Consider the following 23,567-nt stretch of genomic DNA (forward strand, 5'->3'; position numbering starts at 1 on the left):
GCAAGAGAAGGGGTTTTCTAGGAGTTGAATCACCACGGAAATGTGACATGTGGCAGGGAACACAGAGGCTGGGGAGGTTTTCCTCTTGTCCTGATTCGTGGTGGATTTTCCCAAACCATCTGGCCTGGATTCCCAAAACATGCATTTGTGTTCATCTCAAGAACTGCAGGGTTGTGGGCTCCTCTCTCACATGCTGGCAGACAATGGGCAGACCTCAGCAGACTCTGGGAGACCATCAGGGGGCAAGGGTCTCCCTTCACCAAGCCTCAGTCTCCAGAGGTGTGACCTGGGCATAGGATCACACTCCTTGCTCAAGTCCATGGGGCACAGTGGAAATCAGACAAGTTACCACACTCACAAAGAGCTTTGTGACTGAAAGGGTAAGAAAATGCACGGAAATATGACCATGGCAGTGACACCCTCCAAGTGCCATCCCCTAAGCCATCCAGCAAGCCGGACCGACAGGTGGCATAGTAGAACACAAGCTCTGCCCCTTACTAGTTATGCAGCCTTGGGATCCTGGTACCTCGGTTTCCTCATCCCTAAAATGGGTACCACAGCACCTTCCACACGGAATTGTAGTAACAATTCAATGCACACAGAGTGCTTAAAAAAGTGCCTGGCACATAGTAAGTGCTCAGAAGGTGCTGCTTTCATCCTCATGTGTATTTATCTAACGAGACTAAAAAGGCTGCAAGGAAGTGTCAGGCTTTGAAATCTTGACAGAGGTAGGGTTCAAATCCATGCTTGGCTGTTTACAAGCTTCATGACCTTGGGTAAGTTACTTAATCTGAGCTTTGAATTTCTCCTCTGCAATGGGGGTGACAGTGAACCCCCTGGCATGCTGGTAGCTCTAGCTGTATGGCAGCTGGTTCCTGTTAAACACTGAGACCTGGGAGTTGTTACTGTATTTTTCTCAGCCCCCCACTCTCCTTGGCCACCGTCCCTGCCTACCGCTCTTACCTCGCTCCTCCTCCTTCTCCCGGACGATCCTCCCCTTGAGGGCTCGGCTCCAGGCTCCACCGTAGTCGCCCAGCTTGGCCCTCTCACTCCCGTCCTTGCCCTTGAACCAGGGTCCGTACCTGCGGGCGATGCTTGAGGCGTCACCCGTGTCCCGGAAGCCTCTGCCCAGATGCAGGTCACCCAAGAAGGGCAGCTCGGCGCCCTCGGCCGGCACCCCCACGGCGGGGCTGGCCTGGCCCTGGGAGACAGCAGGCTGGCCCACAAAGCCCGAGTGCAGGAAGACCAGGCTCCCGGCCGTCAGGTAGAGCACCAGGAAGGTAAAGAATCGCACGGGCTTTCTGCGGAAGTACCGCTGGAATCTGAGCCAGAGCTTGGCCATAGCAGGATCATTCCGGACTGGCTCGCTGGGGCTCAGCTGGCGGGGTTGGGGTGGAGTGGGAGGGGAGTGTTCCACAAGGGGAGCGAGGGGGCTGCGTTTCCCAAGCTTCCCTTAGAGATGGAACCCCTGGGGGTCTGCAGTCTTCTTCCCTCTGTGAAGGTGACGTCCCAAAACCAGAAGAGGAGGCCAAGTCTAGCACTTGGTTGAGGCCAAGTGAATGAAGCCCTCCGGTCAAGGTGAGATTCTCTGGGCCACAAAAGGGGCCCAACGCCCAGGAGTTGGTCTTATTTTCCTACATCTTGTTCTTTGTATCAGGGAGTTCCTGAAGAATTCTGACCACAGCAATCATAGGAGAACTTGGTCGGCCACCAGGACTGCAGCTCACTTCTCGCCTTTTTTCTCAGCTCCTCGGGACCGTGAGGGCTGGATGAGTTCACCCAAAGCAGTTTTCTGGCTCCTTCTGAAGCTGGGGGCCAAGCTCAGTGTCCACCTCATGAAAACAGAAGCTGGTCACCTTCCATCAGCTCAAGCTCTAAGCCTCAAGGCTGCCACCTGCAAAACAGCACAGACACAGGCTTAAGAAGCCCCCTCACAGAGGCCAGAGCTCAAAGGGTTTCTGAACCTTCCCAAGGGGGAAGCAGAGGCCCAAGAGAAGGGAGGCAACCAATGCTGAAGCATCCAGCAATGCCAGGTCTTCCAGCATACCACCTTTTTCTTTAAACCAAACTGGGAATTTGGGGCCTTGACTCCTACTGGGCCCATGTTTGGAGACAAGCTTTATCTTGGACAAACACAAGTTCTTATGCCCCGCACTTCCTACGTATGTGTCAAATATACACTAATTCGCGAATTATTTTAAGTCCAAAAAGTACTTCCTAGAGTTGCCTGCTGGATCCTGCTGATTCTAAACCAGATCAAATTCATTTTCTCCCCCACAGCAAATACATAGCAAGTACCTACTATGTAGCAGGTGCTGTGCTAAGTTCTGGAGATAAAGCCGTGAACCAGAGACATCAAGTTCTCTCCCTGCACAGGGCTCATATTCTAAAGGGGGGAGATCAAATTTGTAGCCTCTCTCTTCTATCCAAGGAAGAAAAGGAAAAGAAATCAGGATTATTTAGCAACATGGTCATTCCCTCTGCATTTACTCAGCATCTACAGTATGTCCAGCTTTGTGCCAAGCCCTCTACATGTGTCACCCATTCATTCTTCCCAGTGTTCCCATGGGAGGTAACAATTTCCCCACTTCATAGATTAGGAAATTAAGGACACATAGCCAGTGAGTGGTGGAGTTGGGATTTCAACCCAGGACAGTCCAAATCCAAAAACCACAGTTCTCAACCACTGCCTTTGTGACTCAGCTTTTGTCCCACATGGACTGGGTATCACCTGGAGATTCAGAGAGAGGCCCTGAAGCAGCAGCCCATCTCCACTGTCTCCCAGTCACCCAGTGGCTCACTCTTTAACAGGGGGCCCCTCAGAGTGTGGTCCAAGGAGCATCTGATTCAAAATCACCTGAGGAAAAAAAAAAAAAATCACCTGAGAGCCTGGTAACATATGGAGATCTGAACCTCTCAAACCAGACTTTCTGGTAGAAGGGAAAACCTACAGGTGTAACAAGGTGCCCTCAGGTAAAGGCGATGGGCTCAGAGGCCCAAGGGCACTGCTTTATGAGTAAACATTAAGGATCATTAGCCAGGATGAAAACAGAATGTAAATTAGGAAACAGAATACACCTTCAGGCCAATGTGATTTCATATTATCACCAGCAGGGGGCCTTGTGACAATCTTGGCACAGGATTACCTGGCAGGCTTTGGAGGTCCTGAATGGTAACAGCCCCTCCCAACCAGAGCAGCATGGGAGTTTTAACTGTGGTTCAAGGTAGAATTCATCAGTCCTCCATATGCCATTCTGTTCATTCCGGGACGAAGTACTAAGCTCCTACTATGCACCAGTTATTGTTCTAGGCACTTGAAACAGATCCAAAAGCCCCATATCCATGCTTTTGTGGAATCAAACCACCTGTTCATCCATCAAGCCATCTATCTATCCATCATCCTTTAATCCATCCATCAGTCCTCTTACTCATCCATCCATTAAGTCACAATATATCCATCCATCATCCTTTAATCCATCCATCAATCCACCTACTCATCTATCCATTAAGCCACAATCTATCCATCCATTGTCCATTCCTTCATCCATCCATCAGTTCTCCTACTCATCTATCCATTAAGTCACAATCTATCCATCCATCCATCGTCCATTCCTTAATCCATCTATCCATCAATCCACCTACCCATCCATCCAACCACCCACCATTCATCTGTTCATTAACCCATCCATTCACCTCTCCATCCATCTGAACTACACCCGCCCATTCATCCATACAGCTCTCCCCTCACCCATCCCTCTACCTGTTCTTCCATGCATTCAAAACTGTGTGTTGCTTGCCTACTGTGTGTGCTTGGGATGCGGGAATAAAGAATCCAGGGTCCTACTTCCAGAGAATTCAGTCTACTGAGGGAGACAGCAATTTAATCAACCACCATACTGAATCACTATACTAGATAGTGACAAATCCTGTAGTAGACACAGAGCAGCAATTAATATTAATAGCTAATGTTTCCTGAGCACTTATTATGTGCCAGACACTTCTCTGAACACGTAACGTATTCTGACTTAATCCTTAAAACAATTATATGAGGGAGATCTATAGCCACTTTACAGAAGATAGAAATGAGGCTCAGAGAGATTAGCTAATCTATCCAGGGCCACACAGCTGTGAGGAGCCTTGAACACCAAGCTCGGGAGTCTGGACTATGTTCTTACTGTATGCGTGTGGATCCACTTAAGTTTCATGGTCACACCGACACTTTAGAAAGCTCAATTTCTTATCAGCTTTGAAAACTGCTAGGCAGTGGGTGGTGACCCATCGTATTCCATGCAGATTACACACCTGCCAGATGTTTCTGCAGCTGGGCCAGGCTGAGAAAGAGCCAGCAGCCATCATGGGGATGGAGACAGGGGGACACTAGCCCTTTCAGAAGCAGACAGCCAAGAGCATGGGCTCCGGAGGTGGACAGATCTGGGTTCAGATCCTACCTCTTCCACCCACCAGGTATGTGACTGGGTCAACACCTGTTCTTGCCCACCAAAGTGCCTCGCCTGGAGAGTGGGCATAAGAATCTTGACACCTCCCAAAAGATACGACTTCTGGGAGGACTGTATTTTAAAAGGTAGGAAGGCACTGCCTGGCACACAGTAGGTGCTCCAGGAAAGCACACACCCCCCTCCCCCACCCCACTCCTCTCAAGGGCACATGTGAGCAGCCTTCAAAGGCATTTGCCTCAGCAGCACATTTGCTGCCGTGGAGACGGCAGAGATTCTGGCTGTTACGTTCCCTGTGGCTTTTTGTCTCTCTGAGGATATTTCTGGGTCTAGTCCTTTTTTGTTGTTCCCTTCTCGTTCTTTTCTATTTCAACACATCTTTTCTCTAAGTGGGTGCCAAATGGGTTTTAAGAGGATAATGAGCTCATTAGAAGCTGGCAGGGAACAGGAAGAGACGAAGGCATGGGTGATGTGGGGAGTGAAGGGGCCCCACCCGGGAAGGGGCTGCGATGAGGAGGGGCTCCTCCAGGGAACCGGGGGCAGGGCTGACTTGAGCCACGCATGGCCCCCTGCCAGGGCCGGGAGGGAGGGGCCCAGAGGGAGAGCCCCCCCGGGAACCTGGGATCCACAGAGGTGGGGGGGCCCTGTCTGTTCTCTCCTCATGTGAGCCCCAGCATCTGAAGGTCCCCAAGAGGTACCAGAAATTCTTGAAAAAGAGTCAGGCCTCTGACCTCCCCTGGGGGCTTAAACCGAAACCCTGACATCAGGACACGGGTGACAGCCTCAGAGGACAATGTTCAGGGCTCTGTGGAGATGGTGACTTCCATTTCTCAGCTCTGGGTGGTCCTGGGGTTCAGGGTTCCCCACTCAGCTGCAGCCCCACCTCCCCAAGGGAACCCTCGAAGACTACTCTGTCTCTTTCCCTCTGTCTCTCTCTCCAGACAGAAATTCTAACCTCAGAGGGAATGGGGCAACAAAACCAAGTGCCATTTGTTGAACACCTACTACATGCTGGACACTGCATTCAAAGACTTTGCGAACATTCTCACAAACCCCTCCCTCCCAGCAACCCCCGAGGCAGGTGATGGTTCTCCCCAGCCCACAGACGGCGCATCTACATCCCTGAGCTGGGGGCACATGCTGGCCTTCACCTCTCCGTCTCTGTGTGCCCATTACGTGTTGGAAACCACAATCCCGGCAACATTCTCACCTGTCACTAACTGGTGTGAGACCCCGACAGGTGCCCTCCCCTCTGTGAGTTGCAGATTTCTATGAAATGGGCCAACCAGAGAGTCTTCTTCTTGGGATCTTGGGAGGGTCGGAAGTGGCAGCCCACAGGGCTGGAGTTGGTGTTCACGATGAGCTCTCAGGCTCCATCCCTCTCCATTCTGCATAAGAATCCTCTGAGCTCAGTTTCCCCACTGAATGTGGCGGATGAACTGATCCCTAGCCTGCCTCCCTCCCAGGGCTGGCGTGAGTCTCCACAAGGGTGAGGGCTAGAGGCCCCCTTTGCAAGAATGGTAGCATTTGGTTACTTACTGCAGTTCGTGTTTCCAGCTGGAGCCTCAGAGTGTCTAAACACAGCCTATTTTTAGCAGCGAATGAACCGCTGGTGCTGAGCTGCCAAGAAAATGACTGGCGGGGCAGAGCTGCCCTGCAGGCAGGGAAAATAGGAGGTACAGACTGCCCCATGGCTCTCTCCCCTGGGGGGGCCATGGAGCTGTCCTTCCAGATTGTGGGGGCAGGTAGGTCTGGCTGGAAGCCCGTGAGTCTGGGCAGGGGTGCCCCCCCCCTCTCTGGCCCTTAGAACTTGACTTGAGGGCACCAGCCCCAGGAATCAGCTGACCCCTCCGAGACATCCGAGCTTGGATGGGAGCCAAGAGAGAGCTCCCAATAAATCAGGTTTGTGAAGTTTTGATATCTTTGCACTCTGGGTAGGAGACACACTCGGGGCTCTCCAGAAAACCGGAAGCCCAGACCAGAGATGAAATTTTAGTACTGGCCTAATGATAAGAATATCATCAGACAGAAATCACCAGTATTTGTTGAGCATTTACTTTGTGCCAGGCACTGTGCTGAGCATCATATCCCCATTGGGCCATTTAATCCCTTTGAGAACCTTGGAGGTGATTATTAACCTCTTTGTACCTCAGTTTCTCCATCTGTAGAATGGGAGAAATCATAGTACTATTCTCACAGGATTTGTGTGAGGACCAAATGAGTTCATGTGGGCAAGTGTCACCTACCCACTACTGCTTATCAGAATAATTTGTAGGTAATGTATGTGGTTTTGCCTGCCCAGTGCCCTTTTTTTTTCTGGTAGAAGGACCTTATTTTCCTGCAGAGAGCTTCTCTGTCAATTCTTAACATGTATGGCTGGGGTAGAATAAATTCCCCTCACCAGCTGCTGCAAACACTGGAACTTGTGGTCTCCTAATACCCGACTACAAGAATGAAGGATGTACGTATACCCAGGAGTGGAATTCCTAGAGCCTACTGTGTGAGCATCTCAAGATAACCCAAAGAAATGCTGATTGGTTTTCCAAAAGGCTATACTGACAATCCCCCCCCCCCCCAGTTGGTGTACGGGTCTTCCTGTTGCTCCAAACTGGCATCAACAGTTAACGTTGTCAGCCTTTTGCAGTTTTGCCAATCTCAGAGATCTTTTCTTCTTTAAGATCTTACTTATATATTCATGAGAGAGACAGACATAGGCAGACACAGGCAGAGGGAGAAGCAGGTTCCCTGTGAGGAGACTGATGCAGGACTCGATCCCAGGACCGAGGTATCACGACCTGAGACGAAGGCAGACGCTCAACCACTGAGTGGGGAAGGAAAGACAGGGAGTCCCACCAATCTGAGAGATCTTTAACAGATTTCGTATGTGCCCAACCCAGAGAGTTAACTCCCAAATGCCATTTGGAAGCAATGATGGGAGCTGGGGTGTAAATGCCCCAGTTCCCTCATCCCTGTGATAGGGTAACTGTCAGGCTGAGTTAAAGAGACTCCCTCACTCTCCCTGGAGGGACTCTGCCTCAGTTTCCCTCCATGATAGCTGACTTGACAGCACACCCTGTTGGTTTCTTCCCTTCCCTGTCTTTCCTTCCCCACTCAGGGAAGGAAAAGAGTCAGGATGCTGTAGACACAGTTATGATTATACCCATTTTATAGATGGGGAAGCCAAGGCTCACAGAGATGAAGTGATTGGCCCAAGCACACAGCTCGCAAGACACGGAGCATGAATTCAAGTGCCTAACTGTCTAAACCTCCGTGTCGTGATACACGGGCACACACCAAGTAGAGCACCAGAACAATTAACTCCCCCTTACCCATTCCCTCTCAGTGGAATCTCAGCCTCATGGAAGGATCCTTCCTGAGCTTGGAGACACGGGAAACCATCCCTCAAACAATTCTCTGGCAGTCTAATCAAAGTTCTTTTGGCAAGTGTAAAAAGTAATGAAATAGCCCCAAATAGACCATTATAAATTATTTGCCAGTCTCATGATTTCCACTCATGGTCTTTAGGAATATAGAATTCTCTTAACCCAACTAACCCTGGGGAAGAACTTCACACCCCTATATGGTCCATGGACTTCCCCCCCACCCCTGGGATATATCCTTCCTTCATAGGTGTCCACAGTGTAATGATGCCACTGTGTCCACAGTGGACCTGCTGGGTTGGCTCCCCCGTTTTTGGCCACTCTGTGCAAAGGGCAATGAGTGCTTTGGTACATACAGACTTGCTTTGGGGGTCCTAGAAGTGGGATTATAGTGTCCAAGATTCTGCACATTTGTGTCTGTGGCCACGGGCAAAACCTTGCTCCAGGCTCACACAGGCACCAAGAAGAGTCTCAGAGCCCCCATACTTCCTTCCTTCCGTTCCTAGGACGAGACTCACCCACCATCACCCAGCATCCACAGCTCACCATCCGCGTCCATTATCATTCATCTTTCCCAAAACTCAGGAAAATAAATGAGAAGGCAAAGTGCCATTAGCTTAATGGCCTTTAACACCCAGCCATCTGCCATGATGTAATTAAATAAAAAAATCAAAAGGAGCATATGGTCCCCATTAAAAATAAATATTAAAATTTAGTTTCCCTGGGTAATGACTCCAGTGCCTCTTGCTCTGCGGGCAAACTTTATGGCCATCTTCACTTGTTGTGGAGAACTTGCTGGGCCACAGTGAATAGAAACGAGCAGGGGAGAACCGATTGAGAGGCAGACATTTCTGGTTTGAACCTGCTTCAGCCATACGGTGGTTGTGTGATCTTCAGCAAGCAGTCTGCCTCTTTGAGACTCAGTTTCCTCACCTACCAAAATATGGCCAATCTCCACTGCCTCACTGGAAGGGTATAAAAGTATGAGCTAATGTGTGTAAAATACATAGCACCGTATAATAGGATGTACTTACATTTACTGAGCACCTACTGTGTGTCGGGCACTTTTAACCATCCTAAAAGAAAGGTCTAATTGGTCAGCCCCATTTTACAGATGAGAAAACTGAGGTTTTAGAGAGGCTAAGGCATCTGTGTAACATTACACGGCTAGGAAGTGGTGGAGCAGAGTTCACTCTCCAGCAGCCTGGCTCCAAATCCTGCATTCCACTGAGCGTTACGTAACAATTTCTCAGTACGTGGTCATACTCTGCCCCAACTTTGGCCAACTCAACAAAGCATCTCCCCACTTCTCATGATCAACACCATTTGCCCAGACTTCACAGAAAAAAATGAAGATTCTGTGAGTTGTTTTGATCAATCTTGACCACCCAAGGTAGGTGTGGAGGGCACATTTTGGGGGGTGAGTCTGTCTAGTGAGTGATTTCCAACCCCCTGCTCATGGGGGCAGGCTCCAGCGGCCATGATTATACCATAAAACATGCCCACTGGCATTGCAGGTGACCATAAGTGGACTCAGATATAAAACTGACCCATCAATTCTTGCCCCCTCTCCCCCAGAATGTGGAGCTGGGATTTGAGACGGGAACAATCTCTGCCTGTCACTTGGACTAGAAGCTGTCATCACATGGCCAAAGAAAGAGCTAAAGTTAGTCTGCAGAGAGAGGAAGAAGAAAACAGACTGAGACAGAGGAGCCAAGAAAGCTTTGGGTCCCTGACTCACGGAGGGCTAAGTGCCAGCCTCCCAGGCCTGGAGACAGCGCCGGATGAGAAAATGTGGGTACTTTTCTTACTATGGAGCTAGGTATATAGCAGGGACTCAATAAGAGTTAGCTGGAGGTAGTGTTCAAAGGGCAGCCATACAAAACTAAACATACCTTACCATCGTAAGAAATTGTGCTCCTTTGCATCCATCCAAAGGAGTTGAACCCTGAGGTCCACACAAAAACCTACATACAGATGCTTACAGCAGCTTTGTTCATCACTGTAATAATGTGGAGTCAGCCGAGATGTCCTTCAGTGGGTGAACAGGTAAATAAGCTGCAGTCCATCTGGACAATGGAATATTACTCGGTGCTAAAAAGAAATGAGCTCTCAAGCCATTAAAAGACATGGAGGAACCTTACTTAAATGCATCTTAGTAAGTGGAAGAAGCCAACCTGAAGAGGCTACGTTCTGTATGATTCCAGCTACAGGACATTCTAGAAAAGGCAAAACCAGAGAGACAGTAAAAAGACCAGTGGTTGCCAAGGGTTGGGGGAAAGGAAGAATGGAGGGGAGCACAGAGGATTCTGAGGGCAGGGAAGTATTCTGTGTAATACTGCAATGGTGGATGCAGGTCATTATGGGTTTGTCCAAACTCATAGAAGGTACACCAACCACAATGAGCGAACCCCGATGTAAACTATGGGCTCCAAGTGACAGGGCCATGCTGGTGTAGGTCCACCAATCGTAACACATGTTCTACCCTGGGTGTGGGATGTCGATGGTGAGGGAGGCCGTGCAGATGTAGGGCAGGAGGCATCCTGTACTTTCTGCTCAATTTTGCTGTAAACCTAAAATTGCCTTACAAAGTAAAAATCTGGGGTGCCTGGGTGGCTCAGCTAGTAAAGCAAACATCTGCCTTCAGCTCAGGTCATGATCTCAGAGTCCAGGGATTGAGCCCTACATTGGGCTCCCTGCTCAGTGGAGGGTCTGTTTCTCCCCCTCCCTCTGCCTGCCACTCCCCTTGCTTGTGTGCACTCTCTCTGTCAAATAAATAAATAAAATCTCTAAAAAAGTCTATTAAAAAGAGGGAATGCAATCTTACACCTGAAAAGGTGAGACCCACTAGAGTAGCGGCAAGAAGGGATAGAGCAGGGAGGAGGGTTAAGAGGTGAAGGGACCGCTCCCCTCGACCAATGGTTCAATGAAAGGGACCCAAAGGTGCAGCTCACTCCATCCCCTGGCCTCCCCTGTCAGACTGGCAGCTGGCAGCCCTCCTCAGAGCCCAGATCACTTTCCTCCCCAAGTGGGACTTCTAAAGAAAGGCCCTAAATTCCTATCATTAAGCCATCTGGAGTCATCCTTCTCCAGGAGCTGCTCTGTCGTGGGTCAATTAGTGTGCATTTGCATAGAGTTCCTTAATAGGTTGCTAATTGTCTGGGGGAGATAATGGATGGCTCTGGTGGTTCTGGGCAGAATGTTTACCCACAGGGGCAGACCTACAGGGGGTATCAGAGAACAGAGAGGAAGGAGAGAGGAAGGGAGGGAGGGGAGAGGATGGGAGAGGTGGGAACAGTGAGCTGTTACTGCCTCACGTGCAGCAAAGGAGATGTATTATTTTGTGAACCTTTTGCTGTGTGTGTGTGTGTGTGTGTGTGTGTGCATGCGTGTACATTCTGGATCCTAACCTACAGTGCTGTTCTCGCTGTACGTCCATTAAAATTATCTGAAAGCCCTAGTGATGGAGAATAGCAGGGGAGAGCCAGCCACTCCAGGTAGAGCAGTTGCAGGAGAACCCACTGAGAAGGCATTTGAGTGGAAACCCGATCAATGAGAAAGGTGAGACCCTGGGAAGATCTGGGGCGAGAATGTCACAGGCAGAGAGGACATAGTGTGGAGTGGGAAGTGGGAAAGAGCCGCAGCACATCCCAAAAGCAGGTGGGCAGGGTCAGAGTGCAGAGGACCGCTTGGGGAGAGCGTGTACCCCATTCCACCAGGTCAGAACTGCACACCTGTTTCCTACCATGTACAGTGAGGAGGTGCGGAGGAGGCCTCCAAGGAGCCCCTCCTGTCCCAGGAGACAATGGCCAGGACTCTGGCTCTCAAAGGCTGAGCTGGTGTCAAGAAATGTTGGTTGACTGGCAGGGCTGAGGGCAGGCTGAGGTCCTGGCCCTTCATTGGATCGGTGGTGGCTCTAGAATTTCTTTCTAGGTGGGGCTCAGGGGAAAACTCTGGCCAGAAGGGCAGGCTCTGGTCTTGACCTGACCATACGGGACGTCAAGCACTTAGATGAAGTGAGAACATTTGTCGCTATTAGGGGTCAGCAAACTGTGACCTCAGCCAAACTGTCTCTTGGCTTTTGTCAGCCCTAGAGCTAAGAATGGCACATAAATATATATTTTTAAAAGATTTTATTTATTTATTCATGAGAGTCAGAGAAAGAGGCAGAGACATAGGCAGAGGGAGAAGCAGGCTCCCTGCAGGGAGCCCAATGTGGGACTGGATCCCAGGACCCCAGGATCACGACCAGAGCCAAAAGCAGATGCTCAACCACTGAGCCACCCAGGCATCCCTGGCTTTTGTTTTTAAAGGGTTGCAAAGATGAGATGAGCACTGGGTGTTATACTGTATGTTGGCAAATCAAACTTAAATAAAAACAAATGAAGAAGAAGGAGGAGGAGAAGGAGAAGGAGAAGGAGAAGGAGAAGGAGAAGGAGAAAGAAGGGAAGGAGGAGGAGGAGGAGGATAAGCAGCAGCAGACAGCACGTGACCCCCAAAGCCTAAATTATTTCCTATCTGGCCCTTTATCAGCAATGGAGGCTGGGGGTGGAGATCACAGGGGGAAAGGCATAGATAGGGTTGTCAGTCCTCAGAGCTCAAAGACCCCCCTCTGGTCTTTAAGCAAGTTCCTTAGCACAGGTGACAAACAGCTGGAAGAAGTCTGGAGATCATTGGCCTCGGGGAAACAGTCTCCTTTTACAGAAGGGGAAACTGAAGCCCAGGGACAGTCAGATGAAATCTACCCCATCCGTGTGCAACGCCTCCCGTGGACCTGGACCCCAGTAAGGGTTCAGTAAGTTTCCGCTATTCCCATCATTATTACTATTGTTATTATGCTACCATAGAATCGTAGAAGTAAAAAGCTCCTTTGAAGCCTGTTAGAGCAAGTCTGAGGGTTGACAGATGAGGAACCTGAGGCTCAGAGAGGTTCAAGGGTTGTCCGGGGTTCCACAGCCAGGCCAGTGGGGCGCCAGTTCCCAAACCAAGCCCGCTGCCCTACAACTTTCCTCCTCCTGCTCATGCCTCTCTCCCTGCCAGCCCCCTCACCTCCGCGCCACCTCCCCCCACTCGTCCTCACCACAAGTCAATCCTACCCCTTTGACACTTGCTGGCCCCCCGCTGGCCAAGGCGGATTAAAATCTAATTTAGGACCAGTGACAGCTCCTATTAGCAGCTGGACCACAGAAGGGTTTTCACCAGCGGTTTCCCCAGCAAGAACCCTCGCTCCCACCCTCAAACCTCCAGCCCAGTCCTTCTGCCCAAGCTAGTGTGTATGTGTGTGAGAATATGTGTGTGCTTGTGTCTATGTAGGTGTGCATGTGTGTCTGTGTATGTCTTGGTGTATGTACATGTGTGTATCTATATAGATGTCTGACTGTACCTCTGTATCTATGTGTACGTGTGTATGTCTGTGTAGGTGCGTGTATGTTTGTATATCTGTATCTGTGAGGGGACATGGGTGTGTATGTATGTAGGTGTATGCATGTTTGTATGTATGTATGTATGTGTGTGTAGGTGTGGAGGTCTAGTATGCATGTGCAAATGTATATGGAGGTGTGCATCTGTGTCTGTTGTAGGAAAGGGTCTCTGAGCCCCCAGCCCAGCTGTGCATGCTCAAGCTCTCTCCCCTTCCAGAGCACCCCACCCACCCCAGTCTTAGAGCAGAACTAAGAAGTGGGCTCTTAGCCCAACAGAACTGGAGGGAAGACCCTTCACAATCCCCAGGCCACTTTCCCCACTTTGACCCAAAGGGGAAGGTGGAGTCAGCCGGTGACTCTTACCCAGGCCTCTTGGACCCCAGGGGAAAGCCTTGACGCCCTCCCTAGGGAAAAAGGACAATGTATAAACTGCTGACTGCACACCTACTAGGTGCTGGGGCCTTCTGCTTACACCATGTCACTGATTCTCCCCAGCGGCTCTATCGGCAGGTTGGCTTTAACCTCACTTTACAGATGAAGCAATCAAGGTTGGGGAGGCCAGTCAACTGGCCAGAAGGCAGAGCTGGTGAGTGGCAGAGCAAGACTCGACCCTGGGCCTGTCTGACTCCAGAACCTTAATCACAACGTCCCCGTGACATTGCCTCTGGCTACAGCAGTGTGCTTCAACCGCTGCAGGCGAGTGGGCTGATTCTGAAGCCCGCCAGGCCCAGAAGGCCTTTCTCCGGAGGGTCTGCTCATCGAGCTGGTGCCACCCCTGAGGCTCCTCAGCTGGGAATGAGGGCTTACAGAAGGTACGGGGGTCCTCAGACCCCTGTGGTATCTTCACCATGGCCTTTAGTGGCCCAAGGAGATCTGCTGGCACCCAACACAGAGACATCCCCTCCATGAGGGTAACCACTGCTGGAAACTGCCCAGTACCTCAGCTGCCTGGTTCGCCATCTGGACACCATCCAGAAGGTAGCGTGTGAGCATACATACCACCAGAGACGCACGCATGCATGACCTCATACATCCCCATGCCTGTCGCCTCCCCTCACAGCACATGTACATATGCACCCACCTGTTTCTCCATCCCCCGTTCAGAGCACATGGCAGGAAACCTTCATCCTGACTCACATATGACAAAGAGCAGACATCATGTAATGATTAGTCCAGACATGTTTAGGGTCACACCTAAACCCAGAAACCAGAGCTTCTCATTCGGACCAAGCATGGCTTCTTACCTCCTGGAATTGCCAAAAGAACAGAGATATGGACCCGAAGACCACCCTTGAACCCTCTGATTCCAGATTTACAGAGTTTAGTCTCTGTTTCTAGATCTTACTTCTAGGATTTTACCCCAAAATTGTCTGTCATGAGATTTTAGTATATGTGCTGCTGAAGCGAGCACATGTCGTGAGATTGATTATAAGGTTCCACGCCAGGATCCCTGACACCTAGCATTCTATATGGGGGTACTGGGGTCAGCTTCAATGTTGGCAGGTTCTCAGATTACGAAATTCTGTTCTGAGCCCCTAAGATCCCATCCCCTCCCGTGTCAAGGTTGAAATTCTCCCTGGGAGACAGCCATGCCTCACTGCCTTCCAGTGACCAGGATGAAAGATGTGCACATAAATTATATATTTCCAGGCATCTCTAAATTGCTCAGCAATTACAGAACGCCAAAGGTCAGCTGCCTGGAGCAAGACTGTCCCCTTCGGCAGAGAAAAACAGCTGGATGGAAACTCACCAATGTACATAAAGACATTACCTCTTGCAGGGTAGGTGTAGAGGTGATTTTTTTTTTTTTTTTGGTCATTTTTGCCTGTCTTTCCTTTTTTCCCTCTGACTGGCTGTGGTCTAAAGAAAGAGATGGGAGGGGATGCCTGGGTGGCTCAGCAGTTGAATGTCTGCCTTTGGCTCAGGGTGTGATCCCGGGATCTGGATCGAGTCCCTCATCGAGGCTCCTCGCAGGGAGCCTGCTTCTCCCTCTGCCTGTGTCTCTGCCCCTCTCTCTCTGTGTCTCTCATGAATAAATAAATACAAATCTTTAAAAAAATTTTTTTAAAGAAAGAGATGGAAGGGCACCTGAGTGACTCAGTGGTTAAGCGTCTGCCTTTGGTTCAGGGCATGATCCTGAGGTCCTGGGATTGAGTCCCATATCAGGTTCCCCACAGGGAGCCCACTTCTCCCTCTGTCTGTGTCTCTGCCTCTCTGTGTGTCTCTCATGAATAAATAAATAAATAAAATCTTAAAAAAAAAAAGGAAAGAAGAAAGAAATATGGAGAACCCATGACTTTTGGGGTTAGTGAGACTTGACCTGGGATCTTGGCTTCATCACTAGCACTGAAAAGATAAGCAAGCCTCTTATCTCCCCAAGCTGCAGGCTCCTCATCCATAAAACAGGATGAATGATGGTCCCTGCTGCATGGGTTGTTTTAAAGATTTTTTTTTTGAGAGAAAGAGAAAGAGAGAGAGTGTGTGTGAGCAGGAGGGAGAGGGAGAGAGAATCTGAAGTAGACTCCATGCTAAGTGTAGAGGTGGATGTAGGACTCCATCTCACAACCCTGAGATCATGACCAGAGCTGAAACCAAGAGTCGGACACCTGACTGAACCACCCAGGCACCCTTGCATGGGTTGTTTTAAAGGTTTTGCTCAAGGGGCACCTGGGTGGCTCAATCCAAGCATCCGACTCTTGATCTCAGCTCAGGTCTTGGTCTTGGGGTTGTGAGTTCAGGCCCTCCACCCAGCATGGAGCCTACTGTATAAAGCAAATAAATAAAAGAAATATAGGGTTTGCCCAAGTAACACACATAAAATGCTTATTAGCACAGGGCTGGGCACATTGCTGGGTCTCAACACAATCAAAACTATTGCTAACTTTGTTTGAACCAACACAGGCAGCCAAGGCTTGGCTGAGGGTACTGGGGTTCTGGAATGTAAGGGACTCCCTGAAACCCTACGTCAGCTGTCAATTCGTAACTCAAGACCTATAAAATGGGCACAAACAGGCCACTTTTTCGGGTGTATGATAAGGTGATTCAACACTTGCATACATCACCAAGGGCTCACCATAACCAGTGATCTCTCCGTCACACCCCCCCCCCCATCGCCTATTATTACCCCCTGCTGCCAGGGGGCCCGGCAGGCACAGAGCTGGAGCTGGGAGGGGCGGGCCTGGGGCAGAAGTTAGAACCGGGGCGGCACCTGCTCTGTCAGCTTGTTCGTGATTCTTCTAAAGGAGAGACTCCCCAGTCTCAACATTAATAGGCTGTTGCTGTCATGATGTCTTTAAATTTAGACAAACATCCCCCACACAAACATGCATCTGCCCACACACCCCCAGGAATAAATCTGCCCCGGGAAGGAAGGAGGGAGGTCTGTCTCCTTACATCCTGAGAGGGAAAGGGAGGCAGGGGGCGGGCTGGGTGCTCAACCTGCAGCAATAGGGCCCCTGGGGGCAGGGAAGCTTCTCTCCTCCCTGCCCAGAGTCCTGGGAAGCAAGTAGGGCACTCAGATGTTCAGCCTCAGCAGGGGGTGGGGGGCAGGCTCAGGGGCAGGTTAGCACAATGAAGGACTGGACTAGATGACCACTAAGGTCTGTGGGTTCAAATCCGGACACCGGAGGACAAGTGGGGTGTCCTGGGTGAAATATGCAGCCTGTCTGAGCTGGGGTTTCCTTGCCTGCAAACCAAGTGGTTGCAGGGCGCTTTCCCTGGGTGTGTGGTCCCCTGGGACCTTGTACTTGGTTTATTGCTCTGCTGCTGCCTCTTGAAATTCTTAACAATTATCCAACAGGGAAGCATCTGCATTTTGCATGAGGCCCTGCCAATTGTGTACTGGTCCTGGGTGGCTGTGAAAATGGAAGGAGGCTCAGCACTGAAGCTCCTAGCCCAGTGCAGGCACCAGGTGAAGATTCAGATTCAAGTCTGGTCTCTCACTCCCCATCCTCCTCCTTCTCCCCAACTTTTCAAGCCCCTTCTATGCTTATGTGTTCCAGGCAAGTGGATTATCCTCTCTGGGCCTTCAATTTCTCCTTTGGAAGACACAAAAACCACCTAAAATGTCTTCTGGCTCCTACTTCCTGCCCTCCTCCCATTCAAACTACAATTCACTCATTGATTTATCCAACACTCACTGAGCCCCAGCCACCTGCCAAACCAAGGTTTGCCCCACAGGCCTGACCCAAACCAAGGGATCTATCTATGGTGAGACCTTCTCCTGCAGGAACTTCACGTGCATCATCTCTGGGGAAAGGTTCTTCTTCCTCACCTCAAAATACCTCTGCTCTGATCCACAGGAGCCCAATATTCTCCCCTAAACCTCCCTAAATTCTCCCCTAAAAATCACAACATGATTTTATTTCTTCATTCAACAAGCATTTATTACACACCTGTAACATGCCAAGTGCTATGGTGCCCTCCACCCCACAAAGAAGATGGGGCCCCTGCCAATAGGGAGAGGACAACTTGATTTTTCGGCTTTTAAAATCTTGGGGTCCAGGGTAGGGGGGAGGCGTGAAATAGGTGATGAGGATTGAAGAGTACACTTACCACCAGTAAGTGCAGAGTAATGTATAGAATTATCAAATGGCTGTATTGTACACCTGAAACTAACGCTGTATGTTAACTCTACTGGAATTAAAATTTTTAAAAATAAAATAAAATCTTGGGATCTGGGTTGGTTTCAAGCACTAACAATGACACTTTGTTAGCTTCCAGACCTTGTAATGTGTAAATTCAAATGCTCATAACTTTGTAAGGTAGGTACTATTCTCTCCATTATACAGATGAGAAACTGAGGCTCGAATAGGTCAAGGGACTTACTCAGGGTCACCCAGCTCACAAGAAGCAAAGCCAGGATTTCAGCCCAGGGCTCTGTGGCTCCCAAGGGCTTTTGATGATACTGCTGCCTCTTGGATTGAAGTTTATCTCACCAAAGGGAACATGCACTCCTCAGGGCTGGGGACTCTGACTTAGAGTCTTTTCATCTCCATGGCTAATTTGTAGTTTGAGGCATGGAATCTTCCAGCAAGTTCTGGTTGAGTGTCTGGAGCACACCACTTCTGAAGGAATCCCAAACACTAAAGCCAGCCCCATCAGCCAAAGCTTTTCTGCTACTGCTCAAACAGCACGCTGGTTCCTGAAGTTTTCCAAATCAGAGAGAGGATGACATTCAAGGCCAGAGAGCCACGGGCTGTAAGCCACCTGGGGCTGAAGCTTTAGGTTCCGTCTGGGATCTGATGTGGCCTTTTGATCTGATTCACTTAGGCAACTCAGTGCTTCCAGGTGATCCTCAGGGTACAAAGCAGGGGTTCTCAAACTGGAACGAGCACAGGAATCCTCTGGAGGGCACTGGGCTCTGCTCCCAGAGTTCCTGATTCAGCAGGTCCTGGGCAGAGAGCCTGACAACATGCGTTTCCTTCCTTCCTTCTTTCTTTTTTCTTTTCTTTTTTCTTTTTTTAAAGATTTTGTTTTTATTATTCACTTATTTGAGGGAAAGGGAGAGAACAAGCAAACGGGGGGCGGGGGCGAGAGGGAGAGGGACAAGTAGACTCTGTACTGAGCAGGGGGCCCAACTTGGGGACTCGATCCTAGGACCCTGAGATCATGACTCAAGCCGAAATCAAGAGTCAGATGCTCAACAACTGGGCCACCCAGGTGCCCGACATGTGCATTCCTAACAAGCTCCCAGGGAGGCAGTGGCTGCTGCTGCTGATCCAGAGACCAGACTTTACAAACTTTCTAAGTACTTTGTAATTACAAGAGGCTGGGACAAATCAGGATTTGATCCTCTGGCAGAGAGCACAGACTCTGGGGACAAGCAGACCTGGATTCACATCGCAGCCCCCACATGGGGACCCAAGAGTCACAGGGTATATCAAGAAGCTGTTCTGAGCCTCAGTTTCTTCATGTCGGAGTGGACGTCTGTTAACAGTCCTCAGAGAGTGCTTTCTACGAACAGTGATGGGTTGAACTGCGTCCACCACCACCAGCCCTGCCCCAAATGTGGATGTTGAAGTCTTAACCCCCACACCTCAGAATGTGACCTTATCTGCAAACAGGGTCTTTATAGAGGTAAACAAGTTAAAATGAAGTCAGTAGGGTAGGCCCTAACCCAGGATGACCCGTGTTCCTAAAAGAAGACATTGCACACAGACAGGTACAGAGGGAAGCCGGTGCAAAGCCACCGGCAGAAGGAGGCTTCGCAGGAGCCAAGGAGACAGGTCTGGGACAGAACCTCCCCTCTCACGGCCCTCACAAGGAACCAACCCTTCTGACACCCTGACTGTGGATTCCCAGCCTCCAGAACTAGGAGACAATATGTTTCTGTAGTTTGAGCCACTAGAACACCTCAGACTTTTTCTTAAATGAGAATCTGCGAACAGTACAATAGAAACCACACATCTTAATTGGACAGGAATCTACAGAATCATTTGTCCACATATGTCCGCATTCACGTGACCCTACCCATATCAAGACCTAGAACATTCCCCACACTGCATAGAGGATCCTGGTGCCATCTCTCTAGCAGCAGTCGCCTGCTCTGTCACTAGACATCAGTTTGGCATGTTCTTGAGCCTCATAAAAGCTGAACAATAGGGGATCCCTGGGTAGCGCAGCGGTTTAGCGCCTGCCTTTGGCCCAGGGCGCGATCCTGGAGACCCAGGATCGAATCCTCTTGGTGCATGGAGCCTGCTTCTCCCTCTGCCTATGTCTCTGCCTCTCTCTCTCTCTCTCTGTGACTATCATAAATAAATAAAAATTTAAAAAAAAAGCTGAACAATGTTGAACGGAGGAAACCAGCCCTTCACATTTAAACCCACTTGACCCTCATACAAATCCACCACCACCACCCCCCGCCCCCCGCAAAAGGTGGTATGATGATCTCCATGGTACAGGGGAAGAATCAGAGGCCCAGAGAGGTCCTGTAACTTGCTCAAGATCACACAGCAGCAGAGCCAGGATGGGAACCCAGGTAGTCTGGCTCCACTTCCTGTAGTTACTGCTGTTATAATACACAGTGAGTGTCCAGCAAATATAACCCCAATGACTTCCGTCAAGCCAGGTATGCTATATTATAGAATACACATGCATGCACACATATACACTATATAACACAGCCAGGAGTAAGTAAATATTAGCACTGTCCCCTTTTACAGAGGGAAAACAGAGACTCAGAGCAGCTGAGAACGCATGTCCAAGGTCACAGGGCTAGTCAGTGGCACAGCAAGGATGGAGTACACCTGTTTGCAAACTTTGTGCTCCTCACCATGGACTTCACCAGCTGGCAGGGGTGCAAGCTTCCCCTAAGTGGTAGCGCCAGGACTACGGCACCCAACAAACTGCACTTCCATTAAAACCGCAATGAGCTACCACAGCACATCCACTAGAAGGGCTCAGGCATGCAACCCAACAATCCAAGTGCTGGAAAGGCTACAGAGCAACCGGAAGGCTCATGCATCTGCAGGGCAATGCAAAAGGGAATGTGGACCCTCTGGCAGGCAGTCTGATGGGTTTCTTATAAAATTAAATGTCCATTTACCATACGACCCACCAATCCCACCCCTGGGTACTGACCCAAGAGAAAGGAGAACCCAGCCTCACACAGAAACCTGTATACCAGTGTCAACAGCAGCTTGTCACTGCTGAAAATAAAAACCACCCAAATATCCTCCAAGGATAAAGGGACAAACTCTGTGGCTTTTACACAAACAGGAGTACTATTTGGCCATTAAAAGGGATAAACTACTGATACACACAATGGCATTGATGAATCTCAAGGCATTATGCTGAGTGGAAGAACCCAGGCTCAAAAAGCTATATGATTCCATTTATAGGATATTCTAGAATAGGCCAAAGGCAAAGAGATTGGTGGTTGCCAGGGGCTAGGATGGGGGGCGGATGGATTGACTACAAAGGGGCACAGAGGAATTTTGAGGGTGACGAACACCTCTCTATCTTTATTCTGGAGGTGGTTACGGGGCCACTTGCATTTGTGAAAACTTGCAGAACTATAAACTACCATGGGTGGGTTTTACTGTAGGTAAATTATACTCAAAAACTGTGCTTTTTCCTGTGCTGGCTGAGCTCCGAAGGAAGGGAGGCTTCCAAGAGAATCAACACCTGCTCTCTTCCCATCCCAGACCCCTGGGATGCTCACCTGGAGGGAAGGGATGGCTCAGCAGGGGCAGGGACAGCTCCCATGAGCACCTGGCTGTCCACGTGACCCTAGTCTCATGCCTGCTCTGCTCCAAGAGCAGGAACAGGCAGGGTTATTTTTGCTCTGAGAAGTACCAGCCATAGGGTACTTTCTCCACAGGCAGCAGCCACCCCCTGCTGTGTTTACATAAAAACACATTTGCCCAGGGTTTTGTTTTTACATTTGCCTTAGCGGCCTGGATTCTACGCAATGTGGGGAGGCCTGATTATCAGGCTGCAGGCAGCTGATGGGAGAGGGCACAGGCTGAAGGCAGGTGGTTCAGGCTCGAGCTTTCTGTCCCACAGCACATTGGGGCCTCTGCGCAGAGGTGACAAAGTGCTCGCCACACTCCCTCCTGCACACACCAGCATTTCTCAACCTTGGTGTTCTTACCGAGATCTGGGGCTGGATGCTTTGCTGTTGGGGGGCCGGGGGGCCGTCCCAGGCATTGCAGGATGTTTACAGCATCCTGGCTTCTGCCTACCAGTGCCCCTCTGCTAATTGTGACAATCAAAAAGGTCTCTAGATGTTGCCAAATATATCCTGGGAGGGGGAGCGGCAAAATCGCCCCCCAGTTAAGAGTCACCGTGCACACACAAAGACTCACACACAAGCTCAGTTCAGCATCCCTCTACTTTCCAAGGCCCACCTAAAGAGAGAACTGTCTCTTTCTTTTTTACGTCTGTATCCCCAACTCCTTCCACAGCGTGTGACACGTTCGTATTTTAGAGGCTTGAAGCCATCTGTGGGACGGGCTAACCATCACAGCAGGAGTGACATCCTTGGTCACTACCAGCTGTGCCTTGGTTTGGAGGACGTCATCACCCAGTGGTCAGATTCTGGCTGCCGGGTGTGGATCAGAACCATGTGCCAGGTGGTTCCCACATGACCGCACCTGGCCTCAGGACTGAGGTCCATGACTGTCCCCGTGTGACAAGTCAGGAACCCGAGGCACGCAGCTAGTGGGCGACAGAGCTGGGGCTTGGGCCTAGAAACATGTGACACCAGAGCCCAATCTCTTCAGATCATCAAACTCCTTCAAGGCAACTGAAGCCTTCAATATTTAAGGGCAAGATGGGGAATAAATAGTGATTGTCTGCTTAGCGACATTCCACTCAGCCTTCCTTGAACTTGTCTTCAAGTAGGCATCTCTGCATTGTCCAATTTTAGCAAGAATCCTGTCATGTCAGCTTAGCAGAAGCCCCACCCTCCATATCTGATCACCTTCAATGCCTCCCCAGGGCTCCTTCTCTCCCGCCAGCCCTCAGGTAATGTCTGATCACCCGGCCCACGTGCAGCACAAATCCTGTTGGGTTGGTTTACACAGAAGCCTGATGTTTCCTATCTTCCACCTGCTGACCGCCCCCCACCCTGGTTTTAGCTCTAAATTCCCATTTACCTCTGCGGGATTCAGAGTTAAGCTGGTTCTATCCATGCGTCTCTTTCTCCTTTTTTGCTACAGTCCTGAATAAAATCTGCGTTTATCCATTCAACTACTGTCCAGCTCTGGGAAGAGAATGTGGTCAAAAGGCAGAGATCCTCCCAGGATTACTGCAGTCAGGAAGTGTGGACTTTGGTGCAAGACAGACCAGCACCCAAACTCCACTCGGCCATTTACCAGCTCTATAAACTTGGGCCAGGGACCAAGCCTAGATTTTGTCATCTGTAAAATGGGGACAGTGACAATAATACAGCTCAGGATTTCTGCAATGATTAAATGAGATGATGCTACAAAGGGCTCTCCTAGGGCCCAGAAAACAGCCTGTACACAAGAATACTGGTTGGATGGATGTGCAAATAGGCGTAGGGGAGAATGGCCCTAGCTGAGGTGGAAACCAGAGGTACCAGAGGTAGAAGTGAGTGTATCACATCAATCAGCAGGGTGAGGGTGTTCAAATCCCAGAGAGTCCCCTACACACACACACACACACACACACACACACACAGAGGGAGCCAGAAGCCAGCCACTCCTCAATGGCCTCCTGCCCATTCGATTGGACCAAATGAAGGTCCACTGTGTGTGCTGACCAAGGACAGGCTGCCAAGCTGGGTCAGAGGCCTACACCAGCCCCTCTGCATGGGCATCAGAAAGGTGATGACCCTTTGAAAA

The 23,567-nt window shown here is 50.0% G+C and overlaps 1 protein-coding gene across 1 annotated transcript in view; it reads right to left on the minus strand.

The window, feature by feature from the left end:
- WSCD2 (WSC domain containing 2) overlaps nucleotides 1-23,567 on the minus strand; it is a 116,154-nt gene that overhangs the window by 53,443 nt on the left and 39,144 nt on the right. Inside the window, 2 exon segments of the mRNA XM_038575454.1 lie at nucleotides 964-1,894; nucleotides 2,732-2,857. Coding sequence (XP_038431382.1) covers nucleotides 964-1,342 — 379 coding nt within the window. The 5' untranslated portion in view covers nucleotides 1,343-1,894; nucleotides 2,732-2,857.

Source organism: Canis lupus, chromosome 26 (assembly GCF_011100685.1).
Source record: "Canis lupus familiaris isolate Mischka breed German Shepherd chromosome 26, alternate assembly UU_Cfam_GSD_1.0, whole genome shotgun sequence".
NCBI lineage: Eukaryota > Metazoa > Chordata > Mammalia > Carnivora > Canidae > Canis > Canis lupus.